Source organism: Callospermophilus lateralis, unplaced genomic scaffold (assembly GCF_048772815.1).
Source record: "Callospermophilus lateralis isolate mCalLat2 unplaced genomic scaffold, mCalLat2.hap1 Scaffold_62, whole genome shotgun sequence".
Classification (NCBI taxonomy): Eukaryota; Metazoa; Chordata; class Mammalia; order Rodentia; family Sciuridae; genus Callospermophilus; species Callospermophilus lateralis.
Genome location: NW_027514663.1, coordinates 1,021,127 through 1,046,764, shown reverse-complemented (window position 1 = coordinate 1,046,764; position 25,638 = coordinate 1,021,127). Strand labels below are relative to the sequence as shown.

Genomic DNA, 25,638 nt, shown 5'->3' with positions numbered 1-25,638 from the left:
TAATTCTCTACTTACCAGTAAATAAAATAAATGTGAAAACAACATGTGCCCCAAGGGCAAGTCTCCTGTGTGTAAGATAATAAAAACTCACTTTACTTCAATGTGGAAGATCAGGACTGATCAACCTAACATAATTAAACATATTAGGATAAAGCAGGGGATAATTCTTTTCTCGTTTCTGCCATGGGTAGGACACTAAGTATATCTTTGTCATGGAGGAACTCTTTTCTCAATCCAAGACTGGTACCATAATAAAGATATAGTCAGTCAATCTTCTAGAATATGTCTTTTAGCTATGCAGTTAACCACAGAATATTTTTCACACTTTAGATATCTATTTCAAAAGAATTGTAAATTAAGCAAAAAGACAAATCTGAGTTTTGATAATGTCTATCAACCAGAAAAAGAAGCCAAACTGACCCACTATCAGAGTATTATCTACTGAGAAGTTTTAACTCTGATCATAAAACTCAAGATGTTCATCTACTGACACAAAGGTAGCCACATTTAATGATTTAAAAAATACTATTTTCTGCTATCCTTGACTACTTTAGCCATAGTTCCAATTCAAAAGATAATTAACTTGAAACTTAATTTTCCATAAATCAGAAGAACTGCAGTAAAAAAGGATTAGTGATACCAAATAGAAAAAGGGGACTATATATTCTTATATAGCTTCTAATTTAATTCTTCAGCAAGTATTTTATGAGTGGCTATAATATACTAGTTACCTTGTAAGATGCTAAAGAATAAAAGAGCTCACTGTTTCAGGTATAAATGATGCCTAAAGGAATATAATAATTTTCCCCACTGGCTTAAGAAGGAATATGGAGAAAACTGAATCTTGAAGAAAAGAGAGAATTTTGTTTCCAATTATCAAAGAGTTAGTCTGAGAGCACTAAGAACAATCAAAACATCTTTACAAGAATATAAAATTGTGTTTGAAGGGATCCAAGCTAAAAAGTCAGTGAAGATATATGTATGTGGCCAAGATCCATTAGAAAAAGGAATCTCAGAATTACAAGTAAGGCTGGTGCTTTAAGGTAATTTTCTCCTATTGAAGATAACACAAAGATATGAGTCTGAACCAAGCCTTCATTAAATTCCTGGGCTTAGAGGAAAAAAGAGGCTACCAATAAAGGGACCCTTAATAAAAGCCCTAGCCTTTGAGTTTAGATTAGAAAGTACTGCACACTTAAGTGATGAACAGGCAAAAAATCTAAAAGGAACAATACTGAAACATTGAAAAGACAAGTCATTTTTGAATTACTTAATTGCTGACTAAGTTTAAAGTGACAATCTTACTCAAGTAACCTCAACACTTTTCTATAAGAAGATAACTTCGTCTTAGTCCTCAAATTTCATCTATAATTATCACAACAATGTTGGCCAATCAAAACTGATCAGGCACTCCATAAGACAAAATTCTGTGAGAAAAAATCCCACAGAAAAGGAAACCAACAAATGGGGTTATCCGCACATGTTTTAAAATCACTGTGCTTTGTATAGTCAAAAAAGTAAAGTCAAGATTATGAATTTTAGGGCTGGGAATATAGTTTAGTTCTTAAAGTGCTGCCTTGCATGCACAAGGCTCTGGGTTCAAACACCAGCACCACAAAAGAGGAAAAAAAAAAGATTACGAATTTTGTCAAAGGATTAGAAACTATAAAACCAAGAAATAGTTGGGTGTGGTGACCTACCTACAGTTGAAGATACTCAGGAGGCAGAGGCAGAATTATGAGATTAAAGATAGCTTGGAAAACACTAAGACCCTAGTCCCTTATGAGAAAGAGCAAGGAGTCTGGGGAGGTAGCTCAATAGTAGAGCACATGGCTCAAGGTCCTGGGTTTGAGGTATAGTACTGAAATAGGACTGGGGTTGTGGCTCAGTGGTGAAGCACGAGCCCCAGATGTGTGGGGCACTGGGATCAGTCCTCAACACCACATAAAATAAATAAAATATTGTGTCGGGCTGGGGATGTGGCTCAAGCAGTAGCGTGCTCGCCTGGCATGCGTGCGGCCCGGGTTCAATCCTCAGCACCCCATGCAAACAAAGATATGGTGTCTGCCAAAAAATAAAAAATAAATTTTAAATTCTCTTTCTCTCTCTCTTAAAAAAATCCTATAAAAAATAAAATATGGTGTCCATCTACAACTAAAATAATATTTTAAACCCTGAATTTTTTAAAATCCTAAACTCAATGAATGATTTTAGCAGCAGATTTGGGAAGTAAAATAAATCCTAGCGCTTTTAAGACAGGTCAGAAGAAAATATCCAGAAGAAGTAAATCCAGAATGTAGGAGGCAGGGGAAATCAAATTCAAATATGCATTATTATAATCAGAAGAGAGAATGAGGTAAAAATCAACATTTAGAAAAAGACTCGAAAATTCAAGAAGTGTTTAATGGTCCCAAGCAACATAACTGCAAGAGGAAAAGTGGGTGGGGTGGGGAAAACTACACCTAGGCACTTCCCAATACAACTGTTATAAAAACAGAGAAAGGACTACAGAAACTATGGGAGGGATAAGACCAAACAACAATGATAATGGACTCCTTAAAGAAAAAAATTTAAAACAGATGGTAATTAATTGGATATTTTTAAATTGCTAAAACTAAGTAACAGTCAAAATTCAGTAGCCAAAAGAAAGATCCTTTAATAATGGAAACTGGTTTTAACTCTAATCATGAAGTTCATGTCAACCTAATACAGATTATAAAGGTAGCAATATTTAGTGGATAAAATACTATTCTCTGTTTATCCTTGTACTACCTTTGATACACTAATCAAATCTATCATTAAAGGACAATGTTCAAATAGAATGAAAATAATTTCAAATAAGAAACCAACAGTGTAGAATGCAGAACTACAGAAACTTTAAATATGTGTATAAATTGAATGAATGTCTTGTGGAGTTCACAGAATATGAAGTACTAACATACAATGCCACAACAGTTATCTGATTCAGGAGCTACTTAAAGCCCATAAAAAAAATAATAAACCTATTAATCTATGTCAGGTTTTTATTAAATCCAGAATATATACCATGGCCTTTAAATTATGAGAAGATGAATAAAATTATAATTATATAATTATAATTCCATTATAATTTATGATTACAACAAGCTTATACAGGGGATAAGAAAAATAATTAAAAATATTTAAACTATTAAAAAGATACAAGGAAGAAAAAAAGAACAGGTCATCAAATAGAAAGCAAATTCTTCATAAACCACAGGCACATATTCACATGGACAGACTTATATTTTAGAAAGTCCACTTCAAGTGGCTATAGAGAAAACTACTAAGAATTTGAAATAAGTTATATACAAATATAAAAAATGGAGAATGAAGACAGATGATCTAGGTTAGAAACAGAAAAGATGACACAGGCATGAACTAACATAGTACCTAGGGATGAGTAAAAAGAATACAAACCACAGATGATGACTGAATGAATTTTGGAGGAGTTGAAAAAAATAGTGCTACAATTTAATTGCATTACAAAGAAAATTAATTGCCATTTAGGTCATTCAGATTACTAGTAGGGACAGAGAAAACAAGTGTTCTTTTAAAAAAAAAGTGATAAAATGAGAAATGTTTCTTTGAAACAGGCCAGGAATTTAGAACTGGCCTGAACAAAAATTTGAGATTCTAAAAAGGTTGCTTGGAGATCACAGAATTTTAGAAAAGTTAATGGAAAGGTTTCAATATTTAATGCATTAATTAGGCAACAGAAGTCAAAATACCTAAAAATAGTTAGGTCTGTAAGAAGGTCTGTCTTTGCTTTACAAGATATATATATATATATATATATATATATATACCGAAGAGTAAAATCAGGTGCAAACAAATAAAATCTGACACAACCTATTTTTAGAGAATTCAAGTATTTTTGTGGATTAAAAACTTCAAATGAACTTTCAAAAAATAACTAGCTCCACACTAAGAACATTAATATATAAATATATACTACAAACAAGTACTTCTGTAATCATAACTCCTAAGGTCCTTGCCACAGTTCCATTTTGTGTGAACATCTGAGATATTCAAGTCCAAAACTTGTACCATCAATAAGTAAATATTATTCCTTTTTGAAGTTTTTATTCTGCTAAAACATGTCATTCCAAATCACTCAGTATTTTTAAAGGTCCAGAGTTAGAGATACAAGTTCAAAACATTAGAATTACATGACTGATCACAATGAAAGGTAATTAAAATATATAGGGGGATCATAGAAAGGGTCTAGAACTTTGAGAGGTATTTCCACATCAGTGACTGTTAATACCATTTTACCACTTCCTGCCTTCATATGAATTTGACAATTGATTAAGATGTCCTCACAGCCTTAGTTTATGGTTCCAACTACCTCAGGACTCTTAAGACTGATGATGGAAAGAAAAATGCAACTTATAGGAAACAAAACACAAAGGAAAAAAGACAAATCTCTACTTATTACAACTAGAAGAAATTTTAAATAATCTTAAGATAAAATTATCTATTAGTTCACACAGTGATAACAATAACAAACAATGAAAATCTTACTTTTGTAGTGCCATCTCATCTTTCTGGTAGAGTTCATTTAAAATCTCCACTTTCTGCCTTAGAGTTTTGCATTCCTCTTCCAGTCCAACTTTAGAAGACTGTAGTGAATTGCAGTCACCTTCTAATTTCTTTATTTGGTCTGTAAAGGATAAAACAGCTTATCTCTATATGTGTACAAGGACTTAAGAACTTGTTTGAGGGAGTCCTGTCAAGAAAAGTAAGAAGCATGAAAGCAAGAAGCCATTCTTTATCTTTCCAATAAAATTTTAAGTCTTTCCAACATGGCAATTTCTTCTCAAGAACAACCCACCTTCTAGATTACATTTTGTGGACATCGAGGCTCTTAGCTTAGGTTGTAAAAGTTTTAGATCCTCTTCAACTACTGATATTGTAGTTTGTGTCTAAAATTTGCAGAAAAGAGAGGTATTCTTAAAAGTGAGGCACAGGAAGAATTCACAGGCACTATGGGACTCTTACAAAGAACTATACCCGAGAGACATCCATCATCTGCTTAATTTGATCATTGATCTTCTCATTTCGATCACCTAAAAAACAAAAGACTTTAGCTTTTTCTTTCCTTACTTTTAACTCTATATTCTCCTAACTTCCCCAAACTAAATAATGATTGTGTTCAAACACCAGAAGAAAAAAAAATCAATTAAATAACTAAACTGATTAGACTAATGACTTTTAAGAAAATTGCAAGCTTAGATTTAAAAAAAAAAAGAGAGAGGTGAATTTCAGGCTGGGGTTGTGGCTCAGTGGTAGAGTGCTCACCCAGTATGTGTGAGGCACTGAGTTTGATCCTCAGCATAAAAATAAATAAAAGTACTGTGTCTGTCTTAAAAACAAAACAAAAAAAGGTGAATTTCTAGTTCGCACAACTAAAATATTATCTATGCTATTCTTGTAAGATAAAAGCTTTTCTTCTCTCTCAGATCTATCTTCACCTGGGCAAGTAAGTGTCTTATTTAGAAAGATTCAATCCTCTGTCTTCTCCCTGAATCTACTACCAGGTGTGGTTTGAAATACTTGCTATGTAAGCAATATCCAACTTGGAAGAAAACATCTGGAAATATTTTCCTCATCAGTAAACACTGTTACACTCCCTCTCTCTAGCTTTCTGATAGTCTCTAGCCTCTGTTCTCACAGCCTTAGTTTATGGTTCCAACTACCTCCGGACTTTTAAGACTGACTGTGGACCTTAAAACCACAGAGCCATAGAGATGATGAGTATCAAAATCAACTATCATCTGCATAAGTTAAGAAACAAATTTCTCTTACTGTACAATGTTCAATACTTAGAGGTATAGGATGTGACTATTGTAGCTGCAGTTTACTTACTAGTTTTCAATGGGATAGAAAAAGTCAGTGTTGTTCACATGCCTATTGCTACATTATACCCAAGCAACCCACCTCTGCCAATGCAATAGACATATCTATAGATCCAGTGATATGTGTCTACAACCCTGAAGCTTAAGAAGAAAATCAGCCAGCTGAAAAGTGGCATCTGTATAAATACTTAATTAAAGACACGAAAGCAAAAAAAGGATTCAACCTCCCTGAGACTGATCTTACCTGCTACCTCTCCATTGGTTAATTCATCTGACTCATCTTCTCTATTTTGATCCTCAGATTCAGATTCACATTGTAACTGATTCAACTGTGTGATATAATTAGTCAAAGCCTAGAAAAGAAGCAAAAGGTTGGAAGACTCTCGATTTTAATTCAGAAGATTTCAGGAGAATTCATGAGATGAAACATGTATTTGGAGTATAAATTGACATTAATAGTATCATCTTTGTGATTAAGAGCTACAAGTAGATCTTTCTGGGTCTTCTCAAATGATTTGATTTGTTCACTGAGCTCAGCGTGTGATGTACTCCAGTCTTTGACTTCCTGCTGCAACTGAAAAGTCAAAACACATGAATTCCTATGGGTTAGGGAGGAGTTTCTGCACTGGATACATCAGGACTACAAGACTTAGACAAAGAAATAGAGAACCATACTCCTCGGTGGCCTGCCTCAATAGAGGGGGTTGAGACCTTGGTTAAGGAAGAGGGCAGAGTGGCCCCAACACTCACAGCTGCAGTAAGAACATCAGAGCTCTCAGGAACTTGACCCTGTTTATTGCATTCCCCAGAAAATTGCTGCCAATTCAAATAATTTACCTCCAGCAGGAATGGCTGGGCACATATGACTGTCTCCTAAATTTAGACTCCTTATCATGTAATCTTCCCTTGGCCAGTGAATCAGTAACTACTCAAAAGAGGATTATAAAATATTTAATTTTCTGGTTTAAAAGTTTCTTTGAGGCTATGCAAGTTAATAACTGATTGACATTTGATAAGAAAAGCAATAATCCAAAAATCCAAAACAGATGGAGAACATATATATGCACTCAATTTAGGGAGCATGTTTAAACTTTGCGTATCTAGAAAAGGTCCAACATGAATATTCCTTACCTCAGAAACAGATCCAAGAAAGATACAAGATAATGATATTCACTTCTCTAGTTTACATTATGTATGACATCAAATTTTCTTTACCTGCTCTTTCGTCTTCTTAAGCATGGTATTTTCTTTCTGAAGCTGACAGCATTCCAACTTCACCTTCTCTTCACGAAGCTTAGCTTCATTAAAGACAATTTGAAGCTAATGCAAAACAGTACAGTTAGTGAATTAATTCCAAAGAAAAAACAAAGTTATACTTTCCCAAACCAGACATCATATAGTTCTCATTTTTTGCACATTTTAGCACACTTCAAATTTTTGGTACGCAACAAAACTAAGATGTAGTATTAATATCCCGTTAGCAAGAGTTGGCAGCTTTACCTCTGAAAGTTCAGAAGTATTCACTGAAATGACATCTTTAAGCTTCTCTATAGATTTCTTATTTTCCATTATCTGCCAGGTGAAAACAGAACACAAAATATGCATTAGGATTTCAGTAGAAATAGTGATATGTGTGTGTGTGTGTGTGTGTGTGTGTGTGTGTGTACACACATATATATACTAAAAAAGATAAACACAACAAAATATTTGTCAAGCCATCCCATTACATTTCAGGTAAATACAGGGGATCCAGCTATGGACTAAGCAAAAAATCAAGAACTGAAAGAGATGAGGGAAAATGAAGTCATAAATATTTCATGGCATCCACAACCTTACTGTTTATGAGATAACCAGAAAAAAAGGTCGAAGTATAGAAAATCATAATGCAATAATAAAATGTTTTAAAGCATAGAAAATTAATTAATTACTGTTTCAAATAAACCAGTTCAAATTACTAATTTTTTTCTAGTGATAGTGAAAAAAATTTCCCAAGATAATTTTTTAAATTTTCTTATCTGAAGTAAAAAAATGATAAAATTTAAGGGAGAATAGACTAATCTCACATACAGAAGAATTCCAAAAAATTTATAAATATATTTGCTCCTTAAGGAAGTGGACATAACTCTGCAATCTTTGTTTGCAATGCCTGGGATTGAATCCTGGGCCTCATGCATGCTAGGCAAGTGCTCTACCATGAGCTGCATCCTGAGCTCGTAACTCTTCATACTTTAACTGTGGGCTGTGCATGGTAACGTCCAAAGAATATAATATGAAAAGGATTGGAAAGAATTTTTACAGTGACGAAATCTGATAAATACTACCTCAGCTAGGTAATCAAGCTTACTTGGGGGTAGGATATTTCAGAACACACTCTCTACTATCTTTTGCAACTTTTATGTAATTACAGAAACTTATAGAAATTGGAAATGAAATATGTAAGTAAATTTTTTTTAAGTACAGAAAATTGATTAATTCATTACTCTTTCAAGTAAAAAGTAAACAAATACTGTTCAATTGGACAATAGTTTTTTAGTTGATCTGCATGTTTCCAAGGGCAGAGCAAAGCAATATGAAAATTATCCAAGGTTGAGAATAAAAATAATTCCTAGGCCCATAAAAATAATTTGTTGTATCAGTACTTAAAAGTTCCACAAAATGGGCACAGATGTGGGTTTAAATTCCTTGACTCCTAATCTTACTTTAGTTAACAGCTGGACTAAGTTCAACTTAACCAATTTTACAAAATATTTCAAAAGCCAAATTAAAGCAACACTTAGCAGCAAAACTCTTACCAAGTCATGATTCTTAGCATTCTGTTCTCTTTCAGATTCTAACATAACATGAAGACTTTTAGCTCTCTCATCCAGAAATTCTTTAGCTTTTTCAAGAAGCTTTATTTTATCCTGGGAAAAAAGGTGTCAAGATTACTCACTCATTACATTTACTTTTGAGTTTAGAATGTAATTCCCCCCAAAGAAGGGATTTTTACCTTATATTTAGTTGCTTCATCAGAAAGAATCATATTTTGTTTCATGGTTTCTTGGATCTGTTTCTCTGATTCCTTTATCTATGTAAATAAAGCATTCAGAATTAAGATCCACAAATTATAGTGCTACTATACAAGTTACTTCCAGACAAGTGACCCTTTCCAGAAGAAAGCAGTACTTAATACATATGACTGCTTAGAATTTGGATGATTTGTAGGAAATAATGAAATTAAAACTTTAAAATATGATTTTTAAATTAAAACAGGTAGAAATGATTCAAGCTAGAACCAAGGGAGAAAGAAACAAAAAAATAATTATACCTTCTGTTCATACTTTGAAAATTTCTGTATCAGTTCTTCATCTTCTTTCATGAAATTGATTATCTTTTGGGCAATTTGCTGTTCAGTGACTAAAAGGGGGAAATACAAGATTATTACAATCACTAAATGAAATCCAATTTACTCAATCTACTAAAAGCAAAGACATGTTATATGGTACTATGAGGAAATACTTCTTAGCATAACTATTATGCTTTTAAAAAGCAATCTATGCTTATTAGCAATTAGAGTATAAAATTATTAAAATTTAAGAAAAATATAAGAACAATGATATTTTGCTGGGCGCGGTGGTGCACACCTGTAATCCCAGTGGCTCAGGAGGCTGAGCTAGAAGGATCCCAAGTTCAAAGCCAGCCTCAGCAAGAGCGAGACACTAAGCAACTAAGTGAGACTTGGTCTCTAAATATAGGGGGTTTGGGATGTGGCTCAGTAGAGTGCCCCAGAGTTCAATCCCAGGTACCCTTCCCATCCAAAATGATATTTCAATTTAAGCTTATTTCACAGATGGGAAATACAGTAAAGTGTTGTAGCTTGATATTCCTCCCTTCTCAAAACACTTTCTTTTCAGAAAATGGAATCATTTAATTCTTTGCAAAGAAAAACAGAAATGAAAGCATACTGATTCACATTACCATTCTTTAAATTATCTACTCAATTACTTAATGCATGATTAAATCATTAGCATAGAAATACTCTTCAAATGTAACGCATCTGCATTACATCAATATTCAAAGTTAATCTGCCCCAAATTAAAACTTATCATCTCCCTATCCACAATTTGTTCCTCCTCTTTATTTCCTATCTCAGAGTTGGAACCATCATCATCTACTCAGTTATCCATGCTAGCAACCTAGGAATAGTAAAATTTTCAGGAGGTAAAAAAAGTAATAGACATTAAAAGTCACTGTATCTACTTCTAACATACATAAAACACACATCAAACACCAATACAATACAAGTTTAAGAAACCTAAAAATTTACCTTGATATACTCTATCTTTTACCTAGAAGAGAGAAAAAAGATTAAATTTGATGTCAAACATCTGCTCAATAGAAACAGCATTCCTAAAACAACAGTCAGAATCATAACCAAGTGAGAATTTAATAACATTCTGGTTCAGAATAATAAATTTATAGGATTAAAAATAAGTAAAGGTTAACAAGCATTTTAAATTTAATTGGTAGTTATATTTCATAAATAGGCTCTGACATAAAAACACTAAGATATGTACCTTATTTCACAGTAAAGATGTGTGTGTGTGTGTGTGTGTGTGTGTGTACTCAAAATCATTTACTTGAGAATTCTAAATAACCAGGATAAAGTCTAGAAACAATGACTATTCAAAAGGAATTTGAGGAAACAATATTAAAGGCATAATCTTTGTACTAAGATATGCCACTTTCACTCACCAGAAAACATCTTAGAACTCCAATTTAAATTTGGCTATTGGCTGAATTTAGAAACTAATAGGCTACATCATCTTATTTCTACAAACCACTAAATATATAGCAAGAAATCTGAAAGGGAAGACTGCTAGAAGAAAATGCACAAGCAACAAGAGAAATGACAATTAACATATTTTGGAAAGGACAAAAACAATCATTTCCTAAAGACAGCAATAAACTGCCTGATAATAAAACCTAAGCAGAAATTTTTTTAAAAACATCACTAAATTTCTTTGTAACTTAGCATATACTTGTCCTTTCAAATGTTATAAATGGTGATGGAATACTCAGATGTGTCCATGGATCATCCATGGGATCTTCGTAATAGGAAATTGCATTCAGAAAACTCCAACACAGAAAGAAATGGCATTTCTTTAATGTCATAGCCTTGCTAACCTTTTACTCAAAATGACAACAGAAGAAAATGGGAAGTAGCATAAAAGCAGTCATCTAAGGAAGAGACTAAAGCTCCAAAGTCAAATGCTGAAACTGAGGAGCAACAGCTAGGAACCAGATCCCACATAACCTAGTGAAAAGAGAAACAGATATTGTTTCTTTCTTGAAATGAAAGAAACAAGAGAGAAATATAAAGTGTTTTCATGTTTTTCCCTTCTCTTTATCCTTCTATTTCCTTTTTCCTTTTAGCTGAGAAAAAGTTCAATGAGATTGAACTGTGAAAATTCCTCACAGGAATCCAGGCAAACGATTCTTCTATTTAAGAAGGGAATGCTTTTTAAGAGATCTTACACTCAATTGTACAAGGAGAGGAAACTTATCTTAATGATATGTCTGATATAATTAAGAAATCAGAAAAAGAACACTCAGATTTGAAAAGATTTGTATCCAATGCTTTTGGCCTCTTTAACTGTTAGGCTTTTCATATGCAAAGTCCATTTACCTAAAATAATTTTCTTCCAATTATGTTAAATAACTATGAAACAGAATGACCTACAGTACAAACATATGTATGTATAAGCTTATATATATATGCTTATACATATATGTACACACATACACAGAGATAGACTAATTCTGCTCAGAAAAAAAAAGACTTAATGAACAAAACATTTAATGGATTTTTGGACAACACATAATCTATACTTCCAAATAAAAAGGTATTTTCTGAACATATGATCAAATCATAAAATCTGGGAAAAATATATATAAAAGGCTGGAAAAATTATCTTATCTCCTTTTTCTCATATTACTGTATTTGTTTGTAGCATTTCCCCCTGTTTATATGTGTTTATATTAACATACAGTTCATCAACATTTAAATCTTAGTTTCTGCTTTTTTTTCCACTTCACATTTAATTGTGAGCATTTTCTGTACCTAAAAGCTTTGAAATAGATAAATCTGCCTACTATTCCATTAAGCGAACATACAATATCCCCTAAATGAACTATGTTGTGCTAAGTCTTCAATCTAAACACTGTTCCACTGAAAAACATTACCAAAATCTTCAAAGCATAGTTATTTCTTTAATATAGATTACTAGACATATATGCTACATAAAAGGATATTTATCTAAACTATCCCATCTTTTATCCAACTTTTAAGACTTCTGATATGTATGAAACTACTGGTCAGGATGGCTGTAAGAATTACCAGTTCTACCAACTGCACCCACACTATATTATTTTATAAGGTTAGTTTGACTTAAACCACTAATTTGTGTTTTAGCAACTGAAAAGGAAAAAAAGTGTGGGGGCAGTGACTATATAAAATAATCCTTGTGCTTATGTGCTAAGGTATAAATAAGTTAATTTACTCACAACAAGAACAGTTCTCCAAAAGAAAATGACAAAGGATACCAATCCAAAGAAAACAGTGAAAACTACAGGCTCCCATGGTAGTCCATAAAAATCAGGCCCAGGTTGATACTCATCAGGCAATGTAGTAAACAGCTGAAACAGACAAATTAGAAGAAATGGGAAACCTTAAATTTATAACAAAACAGTCACAAAGAATCATGGCAATTCTAAACCAACCTCCTCGTCAGAAATCCACCTCCTCAATATTTTCCAATAGTTTCTTCAAGAGAAAGGATACTGACAGTCTCATATTTTTTGTTCACTTGCAGTGTTTTCAAGTATAATGAATCTAAATACTTTTTTAAAAAATTTATTTATGTATCTTTAGTTTCAGGTGGACACATTATTTTGTTTTTATATGGTGCTAAGGATCGAACCCCTAACCCTAACCATCTAACCCTAACTCTAACCCTAACCCTAACCCTGTGCCTCATGCATGCTAGGCAAGCGCTCTACCACTGAACCACAAACCCAGCCTGAATCTAAATACTTTAAATTGAGCATACTTTAAATTTTCCAGTTTGTAACAGGCCCTATATCATCACATTGTCTAACACCTGGCTAGAATCCCTCTGGATCATTCTTTTCTTTTAGATAACCTGGTTTTTATAATTTAAAAAATTCATTTAAGACAAAAACTTAAATATATGAAAGAACTAATTAATTTTATGGCAACAAATAAAAACAATGAAACAATAAAAAGATTTCAAGCCCCTTTGGGTATCATTTGATAAGCTAGAAGAATACCTTACTATTCTGAAAAGTGTTTAAATAAAGAAAAGGAATCAAATATTTATCTCCTGCCTTAACTATACAAACCAAATAACTGTGTAAAGAATAATCAATCATAGCCAGGCGCCGTGGCACACACTTGTAATCCCAGTAGGTAGGGAGGCTGAGGAGGGAGGATAGCAAGTTCAAAGTCAGCCTCAGCAAAAGGGAATTGCTAAGCAACTCAGTGAAACACTGTATATAAATAAAATACAAAATAGGGCTGGGGATATGGCTCACTAGCCAAATGCCCCTGAGTTTAATTCCCAATACCCCGCCCCCCCAAAAAAAGAATAATCAAATTTTTATTTGTGTAGGCATCCCATCCTTTAAATGAAGAAAGAAAAATCCAGCAACTCAGACCATTGCTATTTTGCAGCCTATAATATATTAGCAAATCTCACCAACGTCACTGTTGACTAGTAGTCAACATCAAAGGAGAGGATATGCATATGTCAATGCAATATTTCCTATTAAGTTTTCATAAGAAAAAGAATTGAACCTAAACCTGACTATGAATTTCCAAGAAATATAAAGCAACAGAGAGAAGCTGAGGTTGTTAGCTCAGCACTTGCCTAGAATGCATGGAGCCCGAGGTTCAATCCCAGCACCACCACAAAAAAAAAAAAAAAAAGGCAATAGAGAAAACAGGTTAAATTGTTGTACCAGGGGGATGTCATTTATTCACCAAAACTACAATATATCCTAGAAGTCCCACAAACATATTTTTTTCAATTATTGCAAAAAGTTACAACAAAAGGAGAAATCAATTAACTTATATGAGACTTGTTCTCCCACTGAAAGCAACCAGAAAGTTGGAATGAATATATATATATTTGGTACCAGGGATTGAACTCAGGAGCACTTGATCACTGAGCAACATCCCCAGTCTCAGCCCCATTTTGTATTTTATTTAGAGACAGGGTCTCACTGAGTTACTTAGAACCTCACTTTTGCTAAGGCTGGCTTTGAACTCATGATTCTCTCTCAGCTTCCTGAGCCACTAGGATATTAAGGCATGTGCCACCATGCACAGTCAAAATATATTTTTAAAGAGCTATTTTTCAGATAGAAAGCCACAAGGGACATGCAACTGTCACCCCTAAGAGAAGGAGAACAAATAGGTGAGCATTCTACCTTGAGGCACCCTCTAGACCTCAGTTTGGGAAGGGGAACCCAAATGGGGCCTAACAGTCTCACTGAGGAGAAAGAGACCAGAGTTCCAGGAGATTAAGCAGCCAAAAACATGTAGAGAAAACTATCAGAAAGATGGGAGCCACAAAGAAAAAGAGTTCCAGAAATCTGCATGGAGGTGGTCTTCAGTTTGGGGCTACATTCTAAGCAGTACCTGCGAGGGCCAAGAACAACTATAAGTTAACCAAACCCACAGTTGGCACTGAGCTGGGAGAAGTCTGGATTCCAGCTAACCAGAGAGTTGACATACAAAAACAGTATGGTCAACAAGCTCATGAAAAAGTATTTGATCCAGGCATGATAGCACATGTCTGTAATCCCAGCAGCTCAGAAGGTTGAGGTAGGAGGATCCCAAGTTTGAGGCTGGCAACTTATCAAGAGCCTAAGCAAGTTAGTAAGACCCTATCTCAAAAAAAAAAAAGTTCACTCAATATCATTAATTATCAGGAAATAAACTCACAAAGACATACCCACTAGAATGGCCCAAGTGCTAGTGAAGATGAAGTCAAGTGGAAGTCTCCTAAATTGCTGGTGGAAGTATAAAATGATTGTGGTCATTTATTAGCATGGTTTGACAGTATCACATAAGATAAAAACATACATTAAACATAGGAGGCAATTGCACTCCTAGATATGAGTCCGCTTATAGGGGCATATATATGAAATAGTACTGTAGGAAAAATGAATCTACAGTTTTAAAAAAAAAAAAGTTATCAGTGGTTGCCTGGAACAGGTGGTGAAGAAACTCACTTGGAAGGATCCCAAGAAAACCCCTTTTCTAGTGAAAAAAACTGTTCTATATCTTGATTATGGTAGTTTTTACATGGGTATCTACATTTGTTAAAACTCAGAGTGTGATTGCTTTGGCAGCACATATACTAAAATTGGGACAATACAGAAAAAATTAGCATGGTCCCTGAGCAAGGATGACACCCACATTTGTGAAGCATTCCATAGTTTTGTGGAAACAACCCTTCAACAGATGAATGGATAAAGAAACTGTGGTACATATACAAAATGAAATGTTACTTATAGCATTAAAAGAGAAAAAAATTATGGAATCTGCGGGTGAATGGGAATATCAGGCTAAGGGAAGTAAGCCAATCTCAAAAACCAAAAGCTGTATGTTCTCTCTGAAAGTGGATGCTGACCCATAATGGGGGTGAGGTGGGTGGCAAGGGGCATGGAAAGAATGGAGGAACTTTGATTGGGCAAAGGGGAGGTAGGACAGGCGAGAGGGCATAGGGATAGGAAAGACGGTGGAATGAGATGAACCTCATTACCCGAGGTACATGTAGGACTACTACATGTGTTGTGTACAACTAGGAAAAGTTTTGTTCCATTTATGTACAATGAATCGAAATGCATTCTGCTATCATGTATAACCAATTAGAACAAATTAAAAAAAAAAACTCACTGATATTGGCTATCAAGGAATTACTGTTAAGTTGGGTGATGGCCCGTGGGTTCATTATACTATTCTCTAAAGCTTTTCTAATTACATTTATTTTTTAATTAGTACATAGAAATAAACATTATAATTATTGAAGTAGGTAACATGACATTTTGATGCATGTATACACTATGTAACATTTAAATCAGGGTAAATATATCTACCTCCTCAAACATCATTTATGGTAAAACTTTCACAATCTTTTCTTCTAGTATTCTGAAATGTACAGTATGTTATGGTTACCTATAGTCCCCTACTATTCTCTCTGCTCTTATTTGAAAGTTTCCATGATAAAAATACTAAAAATAATTTTTAAATTAAGATATAACTTCAAATATTTAAAGGATTTCTATGTAGAAAAGAATTCAATTTTATAGAGGAAATCATGTGGAGGAAAATTTGGAGTCAATACAAGGATGAATTAGACAACAGAGGAACATATAGCCTTGTAAGAGAGTGACTCATGCTAGGAAATACTGGTGTACAGGCCTCATAACTACTCATCAGGGCCACAGTAAAGAAAATTACAGCAATGAGTGAGAAACTAGACTAACAGCCTTCCAAGGTTTCTTTTAACACTAAGATTCTACTAAGATTCCATTGATCAATGAATCTGATTGGTGCACATCTCCCAAACACATCAGAGCCTATTACTCTCCAGTCCTATCAGATATCATACTACTTGTTTAAGATTTTACATTGACTTGTTCATAATTTTTGCATATATTTGTTAAGTCCTTTTCTTAAGGCTTTCAAAAATCACAATCATGCCTTACACCTGTTAGACTCTTTTAGTCCTCGCACAATGTCCTGTACATACTGGGCATTCAAAATGCCTTTTTGAAGGCTCCTTTCAAATCAGTCTCATAACATTGTGCCTCTTCTTTGCCACTCACGTCAATGTCTTACATATCACCGCAAAATCACTGACCATACCTGCACCACATTCGTGTACCCCGACCTAGACCTAGAGGAGGGCTCTGTGCATACCTAAAAATATGAATAAAGAAATCCTTCCCATATCGTGAGGCTGTAAACTTTCCAAGTGATGTTGATTCATTCTGATAATCAAATTATGACTGTGGAAGACTGCTTTAATCACTGGAAATATCATTATTCTAACTGCCTGGCTTGTACGTACTCCTTACCCAGGTGGCTGCCACCACCATGAACAAACATGGAGCCAACTGAAAAATGATTCATTTCTCCCCATCACATCTTTTCCACCCTGGTGGTCTTTCCTCCCCAGGTATTCATTGTCTTTATACCACCTCTGACTGCCTACATGAGAATTAGGGGGTGCGTGGGGGTAAAAACCCTACAAAATGCCAGACACCTCACCAGACACTTTACCTTGTCAAATCATTTAATTCTTATGATTGGAGTAAGCATTATCTACATTTTTCAGATGGGGAATCTGATATTCAAAATTTTAGGTATTTGCCCAAACTTCTAACTGATAACCTTGGTATTTAAAACCAGATCTACCTGGCTTCAAAATCTATACATTTTACAATGAAAACAACAACATCACTTTTCTTACACAAGTCTTGAAATAACACAACCTACAGGAAACAACTTCAGTTGAGAAGGATTACTGTCACAATGGCCCTAGGACCATCTTATCCTCCAAGCTCTAAAAGCTTTCTCATTCCTATAATTAAACTCTAAAAGTCCAATATCAACAAATACCATGAGGGGGAGGTAAGTCCTAAAATGCTTAGATAAGCTTCTAGACGGATTAAATGTCTTGTTTGGATCATGATTTTCTTTAGAAAGGTCAGCCTTAAGTGACTCTTTCTAAGAAACAGATCTAACCTAATTCCTTTCATTCTTAAAACTTTCTAAGGATCCCCACTATTAATGGTCTAATGCTACTTTGGCTCATGACTTCCTTTAAGATTTGCTGGCCTCTCCAACAGACCATCCCCCTCCAACTTCACACTTTATACAACACCAACTATTCACCTTCTCCTGGCCTCCCCAAATATCCTTTTCTTCATGTTTCCATTTCTCTGAACACATTTCTTCTGACTGCCAGGTTCCCCCACCATCCTCCACCCCAGCCTGTCTAATCAACAACAAACCACATGTCACACTCCTGTTTGCCCTTTGCCTGTGCTTCAAACCCATCTCAACTACTTTCTGACCTTATTGATCACCCTTTCAACCATAATAAATGCATTTATGGACAATAATGTTCTACCATCAAATAAATACCTCTCTTTCTGCCATTATCTTACTGTGTTTCAAGTGAATGATATTATCTCCCTGCCAGAATGAAAGGTTCTGAGGGGAAGAACCAAGATTTTACAGGTGTACAAATGTCCAGCCTTGGTAGACAGCAAATCTTCCTCATATGCTAAACTAAGTAGCCATTAAGCCACACCCCTATGGCTTTTGTTTTAGGAGCTATCTACTAAAAGGGTCAGGAATCATTTTCATAAAGACATTTTAAGTTCTTCACTTCATCACCAGAAGCCACTTAAAAACTAATAAATAATCAACATTCTAATTGAAGAAACTATGTCAAACTTACCATCTTAGTGAAATAAAGCAAGAATGAATATAACAAGGAAAGCACATTGTCCAAATGGGTGGCATCTGCTGGCTCTTCCACCTTTGTCTCCTTTATTTGGTTTTCTATATCAGCATCATCAACAGGAGTACCTTCTGTTATAAGTAGCTCTAAAATTGAAAGGGGAAATGGCTATTTTATTTTATGCTACAGAATAAAAATTGTCTCTCTTCAGTTTCAATATTCATCGAGTGTTTCACTAAATATATGAGTCACAGTGCCTGGAATATGTGGCTCTCCTAAAGACAATTAACACAGAGAAGAAAACTTCAAAATCCTAATTAGAGCTGTCAGACCCTTCAATTATAAAATGAACAAACTCCAGTCTACTCTCCACTACTTCCATGGCCATACAACTGCTATCAGAACAATATTTACTAATGGAAAATTTTTAAAACCAGAGATATATAGACAGGGTCACATTCAACAAACATGGATTTAGTGCTGGTGAAACTCTGTGGTAAAAATTTTAGGAAAGCTGAAAGAGAGGGAGTCTTGGTTTGCAGATTTACAGGTGGAATGAGCCAAGGCTTAACACAGCATCTGGCACCTGGCAGAGATACTCAACAACTATTTATTGAGTGGACAGATGACAGCTATTTAAAAAGAACACAGTAATACCAAGAGAGACTAAAGGGAATTGGGTACAGACCTGCATTGAGGCTCTATGAATGAGGTAGAATTCCAGTTAGACCTGAGAGCTTGTAGGGGTGGAATTTCAATATGAGTTACATGAGCCTGGGGTACGTTTGATTAAACAGCTAGGAGTCCAACATGCAGTTATTAAAAAGTTGGACCAGTTGGGCTGGGGATGTGGCTCAAGCGGTAGTGCGCTCGTCTGGCCGTGCGGCCAGGGTTCGATCTTCAGCACCACATAAAAAAAAAAAAAAGATGTTGTGTCTGCCGATAACTAAAAAATAAATATTAAAACTAACTAACTCTCTCTCTCTCTCCCTCTCTCTCTCTAAAAAAAAGGAAGTTGGACCAGTTGCCTCTAAGTTCTTTCTCAACCCTGAGATTCCATTCACTACTATTTTTTAAGCTTTTGCCTAATTTTTAAATTTTTTTTTTTTAGTTTTTGATGGACCTTTATTTTATTTATTTGTATGCAGTGCAGAGAATCAAACCCAGTGCCTCACATGTTAGACAAGCACTCTACCACTGAGCTAAAACCCCAGGCCCTCCATTCACTATTGGTCTATGAATTTGACTGCTGGTGAAGTCTGCCCATTGGCTCAGCATCTCAGCACCTGAGACACATTAAATGACATTTGGGAAGATTTTACCTATAATGGTGATTGACATCATTTTGTGGTGGAACCTAAAAGGCCAGGGAAATAATTCATGCTTAATTTTGTAAGCCAAGTTTTCCCTAATCTTGAAAGTTTTGGAGCATGAAAATAACAAATCTTAATGGTGCGTGATTCATTTTCAGAACCTTATGGAGTTAAACACAGTTCAGAAGTCAGTAGTGTTCATATATGGATGCAATGTCTTCTGGAAAATGGGAGAACTGATATGTTATTCCTTCTCAAATTAACTGAATCCCCCCTGCTATGAGTTCTCCTACACTCTGTGTGTGCAGATGGGGGCGGGGTCAGGATCAGTGCTGCTAAGCCCTGCACTGGTGCAGGATAATGCTATAGCTATGCTTACAGACCAGAACCTTTAAAAACACAAAATACAGTAATTATGGCTTCATAGCACCATACTGGATGGATAAAATAAAACAATTAGTCATCATCTAATTTACTGATAAAATGAGAGTGAGCAACACAAAAGTAGAATGCTGTTGATGCCATTATTGGGGATTTTTTTGAAAAATTGTTTCTCATCTCCCACTGGATACTCTGCACTATGATGAAGTATTCATAAGTGTCAGTCTAAAATGGATTACAGTTCTGTACTGTTTCCTGTAAGTATATAGTATAAAGATCTGGACCATTGACTGCATTTGAAAAAGTTTAATTACCATGTCCAGGAAGCAAGTCAAAACAGGACTTGAGCTATATTACATTCCATTTAGAATAAAAGGGAAAAAACACAGAATTTATGAGACTATGAACAGTGATTCTCAAGCTAACTTGTACCAGGCCAGACTTTCCTGGAAGGCCTGCTAAACACAGATTGTGGGTCCCACCCCCAGAGTTTCTGGTGCTGTTGGTCTGGTGGAAAATTACAGTTTTAGAGCATAAGGCCTTTGAAGAATAATATTTTAGTTGTAAATGGTTTACACAAGCTAGTCATAGCTAAACATTTGCTTTTAGGTGAGTTATAGTCTCTGGCCTATTTTTGATTTCTAGTCATCTTTATTCTTGATTTTCTCTCACTTAAGAGATTTTTTTTTTTGAACTCACATGTACCTATATCACTCTCTGCTCTATTTTGTACCTTTGGCAACAAACATCCTTAAAAGCCTTCATTATGATAATGCCTCTACTTTGTAGAGAAAAATTGGCAAGCTTTACCTGGGTCTACTTTCTCAGTATTTGGGATCTGAGACACTTCTAAGACACCCATGTCCTCAGTCACAGGTTGACTCAAGAGGCTGGGCTCTTCAGGATGGTTCATATTTAAATGATGACTCAGGAGGCGAGGCTCTTCATGAAGATTTCTATTAAGATGATTTGTGTTCTCTTTAGGAAAATCATCTTCATGGGATGGCTGCATCTCTACAGGAGAGAAGAATGCATTGAGCCAGCTGGATGACAGTATCTACCCCCACTTAAGCCCAATGATCAGCACTCCCCCTCAGCACACAGCTCCAGATACCTCAACACTGCCCTCCATGTCCTGGCATGCGCCCATGAGAACAACTGGGCAAGGATACGGGAGGGTTAATTTTTTTCATCCCATTTAAAGGATGACTGAACTATACAGTCAAATATATAAAGAAGCCTTTAATCCAAAGTATTTCATAAACAAATACATTTATGATAGAGGCTTCAATAACTTACCTTCCCTTGGCAAATAAACATACACCCACATGAATAAATGTGCAGAAGAGAATTCTGGTCCAGAACAAAAATGTGAAATGTCTATTCTGCTCAGAAATAACAGGAACTCTTTCATCTACAAGTGTGCTGGTCTCACCGAGCCAGTATAGAGAAGGGAATTCTGTAAGTCTAGCTTGCTAATGTGCCTTTCAAATATGTTCAAAGTAACCTAGGAGCCAAATGGTGAACCTATCTCCTTCCTGAGCTCAGGACATAGACCAATAGGATCCAGAACAAAGATTATCTCTTTACAGCTTCATATTCTACCCTGAACATTCACTTGTACTTTGCATTCTTATCCAAAATATATCTGCTTTGATTAAATGTACAACTGTTTTCTTCCCCAAATTATCAGGTAAAATTAGCATTCTTGGGAAGTAAATTTTTCCAATGGCTTTATGTCCTTCTGGAATTCTTATCATATACTCTCAGTTGAAATATTTCAGTTTGAAAAACAATGGATAGAGATGATCAAATATGAAACAAGGAAACAGAAAGCTTTTATCAGGATATTGGCTCATTGTCAGTTTGACGAATATTTAATTGAAAGGCTTCTATGTGTCAAGCACTACATTATAAGGCTTGTCATCCTGGTTCCATCCTTGATTAATATGAATGCAAGGACCTTAGAACCCAGAGGAGTAAAACCAGAATAAGTGACCTCTCCCCCAAGAGACTGGAAATAGCATGGTATCCACAAAAGATAAATGCTGGGGAGGGGAATTCAGGCAAGCTATTCATTAAAAGTTATTCTAGGGCTAGGCTTGAGTGACAGAGCACTTGCCTAGTGCAGGTGAGGCACTGGGTTCGATCTTCAGCACCACATAAAAAGAGATTAAATTCTTAAAAAAAAAAAAAAAGTTATGCTAGTCACTCCACACCCACATGATCTAGTACAGATATTTTATGATTAAGAAATTATGTTTAATAAAGCCCTTTTATAATTTTAACATAAATTCTGTACTGTTAACAGGTCTACTTTTGTGCATTAGTTTCTCATTTATATCTTTCTCTTTAGCTTTTTATAAAATTTCTCTTTGAACATGCTAACAAATCCCAACTGTTCTAAAGGAAAAAAAGAATAAGCAATGTCCTTTCATGCTCTAGCCCAAAAAATGAATAAAGGAACATATGGGGCTCCTGAGTCAGCCTTGTTTCTCCTTTAGGCACATGGAAACTGAACAGAACTTTACAATAATACACAAAAACACCTAGATGGAACAACTCCTTTTCTCCAGCTCAAGCCGCAGGCAGGTATTTACCTTCAGCTTTAGCCCAGATTTCCTCTAGAGGAGGCGCTGTTATCAATGGAGCAGTCTCTTCCACTGTGGAGTGCTTGTACCTCACAAAATAGATCAAGTATTGGATATCATCAAGCACTGCAGCCTCTTCAAATATGTTACTTTCCTTTATTCCTATGTCTCTAATATCATTCACATGATTATCAAGCATTTGCTCTGCTACGCTCAAAATGTGTGACTCAGAGGCACGGAAGACCTTATCTAGAACTTTTTCCACGTTATAGGGCAGGCTCTCCTGCTGTGCCGACTTCAGCTTTAATGACATTTCCTGCAACATGGCTTCCAGTTCTTGGACATCAAAGTACTTCAGGAAGCGTTGCAAGGACTTTTTTTCTGTAAAGAAGCTGCAGATTATGGGCAAGTCTTCCTTCTGATCGCTAAGCTCTGGCTTTAGGGCTATATGTGGACTCTGTGGGAGTATATCATCTTCAAGATCTGCAGAAGCAGAACCCTGGCTTTCTGCATCTGTGATATGCCCTATGTCCTCAAGGTCCTCTTTTGAGATTTCTTTTCCAGTAGCCTTTTCTGTAGACCCTGAAGTGTTCAGATGTTCCTTAGGGTTGTCTTTTTCAAGATCGTCAGAATTTTTATCCTGAAATACTTCACTTATCCCTGAAGTCTGAGTGTTTTCCTCATCACTTCCGTCAAAGAGTCCCTGGGCTTCCTCATCTGCCAGAGGACTTTCCTCCTTTCCCATTTCCATATCACCTCGTTCCTTGTCCATCATGTCTAGCCTTTTGGTTGTGGTTTCACTTTTCTTAAAAATCTCCCAAATTATACTCATTTCTTGTTTGTTTTCTTTGGTTTCTAGATCAGGATTGATAGTCTCTAAAATTGCTTTCTCAAGAACATGCTGGTTAACATTCTGAATCCCAGAATGTTTTTCTTTTGACTGTTTTGCACTTACAGCATTTTCATCCTCCAGTAGCTCTTCAGGGGAATAATGATCCTCCTCTACTGCTGCTGGCCTTTCGGTATGGAGACCCGGTACTTCTACCTCATCAGTTTGCTCTGTTTCTTTAATTTCCTGTGTCCCCTGTGTTGCCTTATGCTGAGTCAATTCTTCAGCCGAGGACTGCTCTTTACCCTCGTCCTTGGAAAGCCCTATCTTCTCATTTACATGACTAACTGTAACAATCTCATCTCTTTCTTGTTGCCAAGAAAGATTTTTTCTGGGACTGGGCACCTCTTCTTCCGGTTCTCTTAACAAACCAATTTCTTCTGGAGAGGAGAATCCAGATTGATTTTCAGTTTTCAGATCTAGTCCCTCTTTAATTTCCTGAAGTTGATGCTCCACTGAGTCTATGTGCAGGGTTGGTGTACTTACTGAACCTGGCTCCTCCATTCCATCTTTGGATGCATAATTTTGATTATCTCCCAGGAATATTGCAATACCCAAGGATTCTGGTGGTTTACTCTGTTCTTGGGTCATCAGACTCCCTACAGCTTTATATAGAGATTTATTCTCTAAGCTATCTTCCAAAATCTTCTCTCCAGGTGAAGAGAGTTCTTCATTCACTTCTTTTGAGTCTTTTGAGAAATGGATAACTGCTTCTTTTAGGTCATTCTCTTTGTTTTCAAAGGCTGATTTTAATGTATCCTTGCCCTTTTCAACAGCTGGCAATGAGCTGAGCTTATTGCTTTGGGGAGAAGTATATGCAATCATCCCTTCTGTCTTCTCATCCTCTAATTCTGAAACATCTTGCATCAGGTGCTTCTTAGGCTCCTGAACATCTGTCTCTTTTCCTTTAATATGAAGTTCGATGTCCATTTTTGGCTCTTCATCATTATCTGTCTTAGAGGTTTCCACAAAAAGACCATATTCTGCACTTTCAGGATAAATATAATCTGTTGCTGCTTGTGGTTTCTTCTGTTTTCTATCTGGAACTAAAGCTTCCTCATCTTCTTTTTCTTCTTCTGAATAAGAATTCCCCAAATCCATCATATCTGTTTTCTCGTCACCACCTGTGCCAATAAATAAAGTATCCTCCAAGGTTGTCAGTATATTTTTATCATTATCCTTGATGCCTGGGGGCAGAGTTACCTCAACCGTATCTTCTTCATTTGAATTCTGCTCTTCACCTATTGAATAATTCTCCACTCCAAACTCCACTGGGAATTTCATCCCTTCTTCACTTATAAAGGTTAGTAACGGGAGCTCCCCAAAGCTTTCCTCATTCTCCTCTTCTTCCTTATCAAATGCATAATAATCAGCATCCAATTCCTCATCATCAAAATCATCTTCTAATGAAGTCACCAGTCTGGTCGTCTCATCATCAGACACAAGTGCATCAGCAGTAGAGCCAAATTTGGTTTTCAAGTCTAATGTCATTTCTTTTTTCAAAAGTGTATAAGCATCAGTCTTCTGTTCATTTGAGACCTGAGAACTGTTGCTGGTTTTGTTGTTTTCACTTTCTGGCACTTTCAATTCATCTTGTAGTATTTCTTCAAAGGGTTCAAATGAAGTTTGTTCACTCTGAGCATTATCTGTTTGACTATCTGCATGAGGATGGTTCTTCTGAGCCAAAAATTGTTCCTCAAGATCCATAGTGTTTTCTGAGAATGCACTTTCAATTTGCTCTGAGTTTGCTACTACTGGTTTAGGTTCAGGTTCAATGTCCTGGGATACTTCAGGAAATTGTTCCACTTTTTCTATAGCTTTCTCAGAATCTTCATTTGCAGAATCATACAATTCCAAAAATCCTAGAAGTTCTTCTACATTATAATTATCAAAATCATCTCTTCCACCATCAAAACAGACAAAATCTGTCTCCTGTAAGGAAAAGGAAAACATTAGTGTGTCAATAACAAAGTGTCACAAAAGCAAACTCATCCACGCTCCCAAATTCAGGATTGGTTCTAAAGAATCTTTGGGGTCAAC

At 35.5% G+C, this 25,638-nt stretch overlaps 1 protein-coding gene and 1 non-coding gene across 2 annotated transcripts in view; one reads left to right on the top strand and one right to left on the bottom strand.

Annotated features, from left to right (window-relative positions):
* The window catches only part of LOC143389758 (transport and Golgi organization protein 1 homolog), a 46,795-nt gene that overhangs the window by 6,292 nt on the left and 14,865 nt on the right, over positions 1–25,638 (bottom strand). Inside the window, exons 4-18 of the mRNA XM_077108357.1 lie at positions 22,719–25,530; positions 20,929–21,132; positions 18,422–18,570; positions 12,426–12,557; positions 10,186–10,207; positions 9,187–9,275; positions 8,869–8,946; positions 8,672–8,782; positions 7,380–7,451; positions 7,095–7,199; positions 6,331–6,453; positions 6,124–6,232; positions 5,035–5,090; positions 4,856–4,946; positions 4,546–4,684 (exon numbers count right to left, since the gene is read on the bottom strand). Of these exons, the coding sequence (XP_076964472.1) occupies positions 4,546–4,684; positions 4,856–4,946; positions 5,035–5,090; positions 6,124–6,232; positions 6,331–6,453; positions 7,095–7,199; positions 7,380–7,451; positions 8,672–8,782; positions 8,869–8,946; positions 9,187–9,275; positions 10,186–10,207; positions 12,426–12,557; positions 18,422–18,570; positions 20,929–21,132; positions 22,719–25,530 (4,292 nt within the window). The remainder of the gene's footprint in view (positions 1–4,545; positions 4,685–4,855; positions 4,947–5,034; positions 5,091–6,123; positions 6,233–6,330; positions 6,454–7,094; positions 7,200–7,379; positions 7,452–8,671; positions 8,783–8,868; positions 8,947–9,186; positions 9,276–10,185; positions 10,208–12,425; positions 12,558–18,421; positions 18,571–20,928; positions 21,133–22,718; positions 25,531–25,638) is intronic.
* LOC143389782 (U6 spliceosomal RNA) lies at positions 15,284–15,390 on the top strand. Its single transcript, XR_013090166.1, has one exon. It is a non-coding gene; the product is annotated as a U6 spliceosomal RNA (small nuclear RNA).